This window comes from Palaemon carinicauda, chromosome 39 (assembly GCF_036898095.1).
Source record: "Palaemon carinicauda isolate YSFRI2023 chromosome 39, ASM3689809v2, whole genome shotgun sequence".
Lineage (NCBI taxonomy): Eukaryota > Metazoa > Arthropoda > Malacostraca > Decapoda > Palaemonidae > Palaemon > Palaemon carinicauda.
In genome coordinates, this window is record NC_090763.1 from 2,718,097 (window position 1) to 2,730,596 (window position 12,500).

At 33.7% G+C, this 12,500-nt stretch overlaps 1 protein-coding gene across 1 annotated transcript in view; it reads left to right on the top strand.

Moving 5' to 3' along the window:
* The window catches only part of Dpp10 (Dipeptidyl peptidase 10), a 140,587-nt gene that overhangs the window by 92,976 nt on the left and 35,111 nt on the right, over positions 1-12,500 (top strand). The window contains exon 4 of the mRNA XM_068363217.1: positions 9,377-9,591. Coding sequence (XP_068219318.1) covers positions 9,377-9,591 — 215 coding nt within the window. The remainder of the gene's footprint in view (positions 1-9,376; positions 9,592-12,500) is intronic.

Here is a 12,500-nt window from a genome sequence, read left to right on the forward strand (position 1 = left end):
ATGTGTGTAATGTAATTCCACCTATAATTCAATAAACACATGGGAGGAATCACAATAGATAGTAGAATATTTGAATAGAGAAAGGAGAAATGTAGGACTAAAAATGAATATGAGTAAAATGAGATATGTTCAATGAAAATGCGGAGACTACACATAAGGTTTATTAACAAACCTCTAAGAAATTGTTAATGAATATACGTACTTAGGACAGACAGTAAGTGTTTCCCCGGGACACGAGACCGAAATTATAAGAAGGATGAGCATGGAATGGAGAGTATTTGGTAAACAAAATGAGATTATGAAAAGTAAATTGTCACTTTCTCTAAAAAGAAAAGTATTTAATGATATTGTCCTACCAGTTTTAGCTTATGCATCAGAAACTTAGAGCCTTACTAAAGCCTCAGAACATAAGCTAGTTATAACTCAAAGAGCTATGGAAAGAATGATGATGGGAACAACATTAAGACAGAAAAGAGCAACATGGATACGACAGCAAACTAAAGCAGAAGTATTGAACCATAGAATTGTTTGTCTATGACCGAAGCGTAATCTAGACATAAGGTCTGCTATATATCGATTAAGTTCATAGTAATTTATTTATACATCGATCTACCGATGCAATGGCATACTTTGGATGTCCAGAATAATAATGACCTATTGACTAAAGTGCTCATATATGTAGTATACGCTTTCACGTATAAATATTTTAGATGTGCGTATGCCTACATGCACAGAAAATTATTTCGTAATATTCAGTCTAATAATAAGAAGTCCGCTCGTAGAGAGAGAGAGAGAGAGAGAGAGAGAGAGAGAGAGAGAGAGAGAGAGAGAGAGAGAGAGAGTGAGAGAGAGATAGAGAGAGAGAATCATTCATTATTAGCAACAAGACGAGGTCCGGTCCACTAGACCCTTTGCCCCTGTACGAACAGTTTGCAATTTGCAAGTCAATCCGTTATCCACTAATCACAGGTGTGTCATCTCTAGCAGGAAAAAAAAATCCTATTTGAAGTTCAGCCTTGGGTAAAGCTAAAATTAGAGATTGTGGTCATGCGTATGTACGCAAGATTTAATCCGAAAAGTAGTCCTGCGTGTCTGCGAAACTTGAAAAGCAGTTGCGTATGTTTTCCTAATTTTTATAATGGTAATTTTTTGTGTGTTTATAATCATGCAATTAAATGTGTGTAGAATTCTTGTAATAGCATAAGTATTTATATAAGCTCATAATTAGTTTGTGAAGTTTGTGTTTTGGTTATAATCCGAAAATGGTGTTTGTTTATACTGTATAATCATATAAGGCACGGTGGTTTAGAAATGTCTAAATCATGTTTGTGATTGTTAAAGCAGTAGTTAGTTTTATATGTGTATATTTAAGTAAGTTGTTATAGAATTGACATTTTATTTACGTATGTATATACACACACACACACACACATATATATATATATATATATATATATATATATATATATATATATTATATTATATATATATAGATAGATAGATATACTGTATATATATATACTGTATATATATACATATCTATATTTGTGTGTATATATTCATATATACACACACTTACATATATATATATATATATATATATATATATATATATATATACATATATATATGTATATATATATGTACATATATACTCATATATAAATATATATATATATATATATATATATATATATATATATATATATATATATATATATATATATATATCCCCACTACTGTGCCATTACTGGATACACGAACTCCCCCACATACGTGTAATCAAAGCTGTGGATTTTTCTTTAATTGTCCTCTTTGCTGTCGTGTTTGTACTGCCATTAAGGAGACGGAGTTTCTTTGTATGAACCTCAAATGCTGCAGTGAAACAAAATGATCGAAGAATTGAGGTCACAGAACTGGAATTCTATTTTAATGCACTTGATATATATATATATATATATATATATACATACATATGTATGTGTAGTGTGTGTGTATGTATATATATATATATATATATATATATATATATATATATATATATATATATATATATATATATATATATATATATGTATATATATATATATACATATATATATATAAATATATATCATCCAATATGGCTGATTATTCTAGTTTTAATGATAATAGATAATTGTCATCATTAGCCGTAATTAGTACACTGTAGGACCAAGCATCGGACATGTACTTCCACTCCTTTCTGTTATTTGGTATGTCTTTTAGGAATATATACTACCGCTAGAGAGTTATTGGGTCTTTTGAATGGCCAGACAGTATTACATTGGATCCCTCTCTCTAGTTACGGTTCACTTTCCCTTTGCCTACACACACACCGAATAGTCTGGCCTATTCTTTACAGATTCTCCTCTGTTCTCATACACCTGACAACACTGAGATTACCAAACAATTCTTCTTCATTCAAGGGGTTAACTACTGCACTGTAATAGTCCAGTGGCTACTTTCCTCTTGGTAAGGGTAGAAGACTCTTTAGCTATAGTAAGCAGCTCTTCTTGGAGAAGGACACTCCAAAATCAAACCATTGTTCTCTAGTCTTGGTTAGTGCCATAGCCTCTGTGCCATGGCCTTCCACTGTCTTGGGTTAGAGTTCTCTTGCTTGAGGGTACACTCGAGCACATTATTCTATCTATCTCATTTCTCTTCCCCTTGTTTTGTCAAAGTTTTCATAGTCTATATAGGAAATATTTAAATGTTACTGTTCTTAAAGTATTTTATTTTTCCTTGTTTCCTTTCCTCACAGCTATTTTCCCTGTTGGGGCCGCTAGGCTTATAGCATCTTATTTTTCCAACTAGGGTTGTTGCTTCGCAAGTAATGATAATAATAATAATAATAATAATAATAATAATATATATATATGTATATATGTATATATATATATATATATTATATATATATATATATATACACACACACACACACACACACACACACATCCACATATGTTAGTTTGCTTTAAGCGATCAGACGAAAATCTCCCTCCATCACCAATCCGCACTGGCCACCGTAGTGGTTAAAACTGGCCAAATTCCAGATATGGATTGAAATTACTGAGGCCTTTGTCTTGTAGTAAACTAGAAAGGGCTGTAGGCCATTTGTTGTTATTGACGTTATTGTGTATGTGAGTATGTATGTGTGCATATATATATGTATATATATGTGTGTGTGCGTGTGTTCGTATGTCTGTCACATATGCAGATATTTATAAGTGTGTATGTATGCGTTTATCAAAGTAGCGGTTCCCGAAGAACCCAAATATTGCAAAACTTTGAACAATCGGTAGGAATCTAGATTATATTAATATAGACATAAAGCTTAATGTAGTCAATTCCGGTGTGTGTGGGAAACGTTTGTCACCGAATTAAGCCAAAAGAATATTTGTCAGCACTTTTTTTTTTTTTTTGTAAAAAGAAAAAAAAAAACAGCTTTGTTTAACTTTGTTTGTTGACTACTGAACAAAAAAAAAATGAAAATCTTAATTTTTTTTTAAATTTAGAGCAATGCGGATTGTATTATCTAATATGCTCCACCTGTAAAGTTATAGTATCGTCAGTGCACCTTATATTGTGTACTGTAGGCATTACCTAATGCAATTTGCAGCATTACCTCGGCCCTGGTGAATGGCCTTCCATGACCCAGCGCATGACCTTATGATGCAAATTCAATGGATACAATTCAATGCCAATATTTTCAATGTTTAATATTTCTCATTGTTGCTTACACCGGTCTCATTAAGCGTGTTGCAACTGTGGTTACGTTTGGTGTTCTGATTCTCCAAGGTATGGAGTTGTATACCAGCGTGTGACACTTGCAATAAACTGAGGAAATTGGTTCAATTGGCCCTTGCAATACACTGAGGAAATTGGTTCAATTGGCCCTTGCAATACACTGAGGAAATTGGTTAAATTAGCACGTGCGCTAAACAGAAAATTGTTTGAATTGGCATTTGAAATAAACTGAGGAAATTATTTGAATAGGCCCTTGCAATACACTGAGGAAATTGGTTGATTTGGCACCTGCAATACACTAAGGTTATTGGTTAAATTGGCACGTGGATTAAACCAACAAAATTGGTTGATTTGGCACCTGCAATACACTAAGGTTATTGGTTAAATTGGCACGTGGATTAAACTAAAAAAATTGGTTGATTTGGCACCTGTGATACACAGAGGAAATTGGTTATATTGGCACCTGCATTAAATTGCGGAAATAGGTTGAATTTGCACCTGCAATAAACTGAGAAAAATTATTGAATTAACAATTGCAATGCACTGAGGAAGTAGGTTGTTTTGGCACCTGCAATAAACAAGAAATTGTTTGAATTGTCACTTGCAATAAACTTAGGAATTTGCTTGAATTGACGCCTGCAACAAACAGAGGAAATTGTTTGAATTGGCACTTGCATACACTAAGGAAATAGGTTGATTTGGCACCTGCAATAGACTAAGGAAATTGGTTGAATTGGCACTTACAGTAAAGCGAGGAAATTGTTTGAATTAACACTTTCAATAATATGAGAAGATTGTTTGAATTGACACTTGCAATAAATTGAAAATTTTGGTTGAATTGGCACTTGCAATAAACTGAGGAGATTGTTTGAATTAACACTTGCAATAAACTGAGGAGATTGTTTAACACTTGCAATAAACTGAGGATATTGTGTGAATTAACACATGCAATAAACTGAGGAGATTATTTGAATTGGCACTTGCAATGCACATAGGAAATTGGTTAAATTGGCACTTTCAATACACAGGAATTGGTTGAATTTGCACTTGCAATAATCTGAGGAAATTGGTAAACAGCGCTTCAATGACTGTTTATTAGAATTCTATTCTTAGAATAAATCAGAAAATTGTACCTCGAAGGCAAAAGAATAGATTTGGCTGAAAGAGCAACACAAATATTACAGTATCCTGAAATAAAACTCACAAATCAAACTATTTCCTCAAAGTCAACGCCAAAAACTATATATTATCATACGCAATACACAAGAAAGACAATTTTCAGGAAAATAAAAGCACTTTATTATTATTATTATTATTATTATTATTATTGTTGTTGTTGTTGTTGTTGTTAAAGTTGTTGTTGTTGTTGCTGCTGCTGTTTTTGTTGTCGTTGTCATGAAAGGAAAGGAAACAAGGAAATACACAAACTACAAGAGAAGTAATAAGCAATTGAAATAAGATATTTGAAGAACAGTAACAGTACCAATATTAAAATATATCTTTCATATATGAATTAAAAGAACTTAAAAAAAAAATCATAGGAAGAGATATAAGATAGAATAGTGTGCCTGGGTGTACCCTCAAGCAATGAACGATACAATATACAATACACTGAGAATAAACACAGAGACAATACAATACTTACTAACCACACACACGCACACAAGGGAGAAGAGTTAACGACTGTATCCTGAGCCTAGCTCCTATAAAACAGATGGAGGTCTTCTAGTCCATTTAGACCCCACCGTGCAGCCCAGCGTCTACCATTCTTTCATTGAGACAATAAAAGAAAAAAACCAGACATCTAGTTTCTTACTTGTCGAGGTATTTCTTTTTTATTTTTCAAATTTTTTTTTTTTTTTTTTTTTTTTTGTGTGTGACTGAACTTTCTTGTGTCCTTGAAATTTGTATTTCCAGATTCGATATATTTTCCAAATTATAAGATTTAACTTTTTAAGATTAATTTACGTGTTTAATGCGAGGTATCTTTATTTTTTTTGTGATGTAACTGAACTTTCTTTGGTTCTGGAAATTTTTATTTCCAGATTCGTTATATTTTCCAGATTATACGTTTTTACTTTTTAAGATTTATTTTTCGTGTTTAATAAAAAAAATAACGTAAGGGTCAACTGCTTAGGCTATGCTGATGACATGGATATCATAGGGGTCAACCTCAGGGTGGTGGAGAACCTAACAACACAGTTCAAAATAATGGCTTGCCAGGTGGGACTAGAGATAAATGAAGGAAAAACTAAAATCATGGAAGTAGCAAGAACACCGCAATTACAAGGAAATGTAGATCTTGCAGGCATCAGAATTTAGACAGTAGAGGCCTTTAAATATCTGGGTACTATTATGTCGCAGAACGCTGGAATGGATAAAGAAGTTACAGCAAGGATTGGAGCAGCCAACAGATGTTATTTCAGCCTTACAGACCTTTTTAAACGACGATCAATATCCTGTAAAACAAAATTGAGAATATATAACACAGTTATCAGACCAGTTTTGATATATGGATGCGAGACATGGTCTCTAACAAAAACATTAGAGAAAAAAATTGAAATATTTGAGAATGGGATTCTGAGAAGAATAGAGGGGCCCATCTATTAACAAGAAATAAATGGATGGAGAAGACGACATAATAGAGAGATAGGAAATAGTGCAAACCAACCAAATATATGTAATGTAATTAGATCAAGAAGACTCCAATGGGCAGGACATATGGCTCGTATGGATGAGGATAGAGCTCCAAAAAGGATATTCTTGGCTGAAGTTGCTGGAAGAAGACCTGTAGGACGGCCAAGAAAAGATTGGAAAAGATGCTTGGAGGAGGATGTAAGAATCTCTGGGGGAAACCCAAATGAATGGTTCCATCAGGCACAGATTAGAGAAGAGTGGAGAATCCTATCACTAGCGGTCATGTGTCAAAATGTGGCCTAAATACCACCGGAGTAGTAGAGTAGTAGTAGTAGTTTAATAAAAAAAAAAAAGAACATTGAATTTTCCAGTATATTTTAGATCGAATGTTTAACCAGTTGCTTGTAATTTAGAGGCAATATTGTGTAAAATTTTGAGGATCTAATTGCAGACATTACTAATGCTTTAAGTGATTTTGAGACATGTGGCATCCATGTTAAACTACATTCCAGTGTTGTCTAGCAAGCTTAACTTGACTTTCCTATATGTATTTATAAGTAGCGATGAATTTACATTTATTTGTCGCCTTTATAAAACGTATTTTATTTTTTTTCGATAAATTTGAATTTTTTAAGATTAATTTATTGTATATTTACAAGAAATGCCAAGCATTCCCGAATTTTTTTTATCGTAGATTTACAAGAAATACCAAGACTTTCTCAAGTCTAGCTAGATGTCATTCCAATATTACTATACCGAATCGAGATTTACTTTCATCAGTCTTGATTGATATCCCTCTGTCAGCATTTTTAATTATTATCACTAAAGAACGTATGAGGTGTTATTTGCCATATATGCTACGTGACATCAAGTACTTCCAATAATGCATCACGTCATTATATTAAGAAGAAAAGAAATGCGTTGTCTCTTTCTTACTGTGGTTTTTTCAGTAAGAGCGAAGAATGATCCGGACTTTTTCCCTTAGTTACCTTATCAACAGACGCGAGAAACTTTTTTTCTTATAGTCCCACAGTTGGCCAGATCCTATACAGTTTAGAAGGAAAGAGATGCTATAATTTTTTTTTTATAAATAATGTTCCCATAGATATTTAAAGCATTACTTCAACTATTAAATCAAAGAAATCTCTCAGTAACGTAAGATCCATTTCTTTTCAACGAGCGTTGGAATCTATTTGTAGGTTGTATTGTTAGAGAATTCTTAGTTGCAATTAAAAGATATTTAAAAGAAAGCTGTTCCTTATGATTGACAAGATTTTTTATTTTCAAGGCTTATGAATTATGTGTTTTTCTTTTTGCGGTTCGTCATATTGTGCAAGATTCAGCAAAACAATGGATGATTTTTTTATAGTAAGAAGACAAGGTTTATGTATTATTAACAAGCTAGAGGAATTAAGAAATTAGTCAATGGCTGTCTCCCATCTCAGATCAACGATAGGCCAAACTGCTTCTTGCATGCCACGGTGTTTAAAGGTCGCTCATGAATGGCAGAGGCAAGAGAGAGGACAATGTCTTAGAAACTATCCAAATATACATCTGATCAACGCTCATGCTCCCTCTGCCACACCAGGTCCAGGGAGGGCCAGGCAATGACTGTTAATAGTTAAGCAGGTAGAGTATAGGCTCTCCCAAGCCACTCGTCCCTAGCTCTCAATGACAGTGAGGTTCCATGCATTAATAGAAACTATCGAGCTTGAGCGGGTCTCGAACTCGTATCCAACAAATTGCGAGGCAGAAATATTTTAGCGATACAAGTTAGAAATGGCAGTTATTTGGGAAATGCTTTCAACATTTGGTTCTTAGTATTCTATGAGATGGATCCCTTATATATTTGTTATTAGGTTATAATCATGAAACAAATGAATAGCATTTCTAAAGTCATATTCATCGAAAGCTTGGTTTTTTTTAGAGATAAGGTATCGACATGCTCTGTCCGGCGATAGAAATGTGCTGCTGATTCAAACAATCAGTATGATTTAACTCTCTCTCTCTCTCTCTCTCTCTCTCTCTCTCTCTCTCTCTATCAGTGTAATTTATCTCGCATAAAATTTAGTCTCTCTCTCTCTCTCTCTCTCTCTCTCTCTCTCTCTCTCTCAATCAGTATAATTTATCGCATAAAATCGGTCTCTCTCTCTCTCTCTCTCTCTCTCTCTCTCTCTCTCTCTCTCTCTATCAGTATAATTTATCTCGCATAAAATCAGTCTCTCTCTCTCTCTCTCTCTCTCTCTCTCTCTCTCTCTCTCTCAAGAGCTGTTTTGTAGTTACCGTGCAATAATGTTTAATTTCACGCTTCCTTATAATGCCCCTACGCAATATGCAAAATTTGCCTACGCCAGGATACTCTTCATCATTATGATGTCTCTGTATTAAATTAATATTCTTCAAAATAATTCCCTTCATGAATTAATATAATTATGAGAAAATGAAGAGAATATTCAATATATATATATATATATATACACACATATATATATATATATATATATACGTATGTATATATATGTATGTATGTGTATATATATATCTATCTATATATATATATATATATATATATAATGTTCCTGCAACTCAAAATACAAAGGCATATACAAAAACGAGTAATTTTATTATTTCACATCGAAACCAAAACGCAAAAGAACTAAGATAACAAAGATACACTGTTTAAAAATAAACTCTTAATTTTAATAGGAAATTATAAGTAAAAATATACTTTTCTCAGCCGTATTTCAATAAAATACACGCGACCGTTATTTTACCTTACTTTGTTATCTTTTAGGGGAAGATGACCGTAATATCACTCTGTTACGTCAATATGTACGTTTTTAAAACGGTAAAAATCCTGGAATAAATGTTGCCGGACATTTACTGTTTTTTTTTTTAATACAAATTTTTAACAGTGTACTTCATATTCACATCCGTAACATGTAGACTAAAACATTCTCTTCTTCGGCAGGCACCACTTTCCTCTGACCCCGACCCCTGAGAATCGAGGTCACCCTTCCCTTATCTTGGCCCAGTGGACACCCGTGAGATCTGGCATCGTCATGGTGGATGACCACTACAACATCCTCTACAAGAAAACGGTCACCGAACAGAGCGTGCATCGGATCACCAATACTGGCATCCCTGGCGTCATATATAATGGTGTCCCTGACTGGGTCTATGAAGGTCAGTATTCTGTGTTTACTCGTCCTGTTGTAGCTATGCATTTAAGGTGTATATATATATATATATATATATATATATCTTTGGACACCCTCCCTCTTAATGCAAATTACGTTAAAGGCGATTGCCTTAGAGGCGGCAATGTAGGGAACACATTAGCACCACTAAGGCAATCGCTTTTAATATATATATATATATATATATATATAGATAGATAGATAGATAGATAGATAGATATATAGATAGATATATATATATATATATGTATATATATAGATATATATATGTGTGTATATATATATATATATATATATATATATATATATATATATATATATATGGGAGTGCGTGCGAGTGTGTATGTGGGTTGAGGGGTGGTTGTATGTGAATATAGCATTTCATTTGATTTTAATATAAATTTATTTTTTGTATCGGTCAAATGTATTCGGTGTTATGTAATTTGTATAAAAAACACTCACAACCTTAAATAGAATCGAAAATAAAACTAAATATTTACTATATTTGCACAACAAATTCATCCATTTCTAGTCTACTGGAGAACAAAGACCTGAGGCATGTCTTTATCCATGTCTGGGGTTTGGTCAGTTTTCATCACCCTGCTGGCCACTGCGGATTGGTGAAGGCGAGAGATTTTCGTCTGATCGCTCACATGAAACCAATATAGTGTGGGTGGTGGCCCTGACTAGAACTGAGAGGCTTTTGTATGATCGCTCACAGGAAACCAACCTAGTTTGGGTGGCCCTGACTAGTACAGCTTTGCTGATGATGCCGATTCCAAACCCTTTCATCATGTTAAGGTATCCCCACACCCTACGGGCAATAACCTTATGGATTTCATAAATTTTTTTGGGATGTATGTAACCCACCACAAGCGACTTTTCTTTCCATGTGGAAAGAGGCACAACGGATTTCTAAAGAAATGCGTGGTAATGTCTCTGTCTGGTGATCGCTAGACGGGGGGGGGGGGGGGGGGTGTTCGAGTCTAGTTACTTCCTTTAGTGTCTGCAACCTTTCCATCCTTGTGAGCTAAGGATGGGGGATGTGGGGGAGCCTATCTGCTGAGTAAACAACAGCAATTGCCTGTCCCTCCCTGGTCCTACCTTGGGTGGAGAGGGTCCTTAGGCGCTGATCATATGATATATATGGTCAGCCTGTAGTGTAGGGCATTGTCCTGCTTGCTAGGGCAATGTCACTGTCCCTTGCTTCTGCTATTCATGAGCGGCCATTAAACGTTAAACCTACGCTGGGATTGCTTTCAAATATCTCTTGGCTACTTCAAGGTCCGTTATGTTGAGGCTAAAAAAGTTAGTTCTCTCTACATCACAACAGAAGCTAAAAAGGAAACTTAAGAATTAACAGGACCTGGTAAGGGTTCCAAAATTTGAAGCTTATTCTCCAAAGGGGAATTGGATGTTTACGTTGAGGAAGCCAGACAGTAGAAAGATATTTTATAGTCCCCGAGAAAAAGATTAATATGTTAATTCTGTTGGCTCCATAACGACTTGTAGGAGAAGATCGCCGACTAATGTGTTTATTTATGTAATCTATTTCGTGATTAGTATTTTTTGGGGTTTTATTTTATTATCTGTATTTATATATCGTATATATTTTTATGTTTGTTTGTAAATATATATCAGCATTTGTTACACTTGTAATTGTATGAATTGTCTAATTTAGGGAGTTTTGTGTGCAACGAGTTTAACCACAATCAGATATATACATTATATATATATATATATATATATATATATACATATATATATGGATATATATATATATATATATATATATATATGTATATTAATGTTGTTATTATTATTATTATTGTTATTATTATTATTATTATTATTATTATTATTATTATTATTATTATTATTATTATTATTGTTATTATTATTAACTACAACCCTGCTTGTGATGCAGAATGCTACAAGCACATGGTCTCCTGCAAGGAAAGTAACGCAGCGAGGAATACAAATAAAAGAATGGCAAAAACAAATAAGTCATTAATGAAAAATATCAGATATTTCAAGATCAGTAAGAACGTTAAAATAGAACAGTCATATATAAGCTATAAGACGATTTATTTCAACCTACTTAACAGAAAAGAATATACAAAGAATTTGAAATTCTGAAGTTCCACTGACTCAGCTGCCTGATTTGGTAGATCCTTCCACAATCTGGTCATAGTTGGAATAAAACTCTTTCAAGAGAATAAGCAGTACCTTATGTATAATTGTGACAAATTCATATAAAAAAGACCACTCAAAATTCCATTTTAGTTTGCTTGAGATTATATATATACACACACACACACACATATATATATATATATATATATATATGTGTGTGTGTGTGTGTGTGTGTGTGTATGTGTATGTATGTATGTATGTATGTGTGCGTGTGTGTTTGTCTTCAAAGATTATGACACATCAGGGACAAGTTGTATATATACATGCTTATATGTGTTTGTTTGTGTAGGTTTGTACTCTAATGATAATATTAATCTTCAAACTGCAATTATCACTATAGCCTGCGTTATGACATCCAAAATACCAGCGGACTCGTTCTGAAATGGAATCCATTTTTCTCCTTATAAAACTATTCCACATCCGAATAAAAAAAAAAAAAAAAAAAAAAAAACAGCGAACAGTTTAACTGTTTAAAATCCGTCGCCATGACAACCACAGTCATCAGACTTAAATTGTCGCCGGGCGATCGGCATTAACTCGAGACCGCCAGAAATGTCGACTCGGTGATGTTATGAAATATTCAAGGTTTCGGATCGAATGGACGATCAATCGCTCACGACTACGGGTTTGTAGTTCACTAATGCCAGAATACTCTCTCTCTCTCTCTCTCTCTCTCTCTCTCTCTCTCTCTCTCTCTCA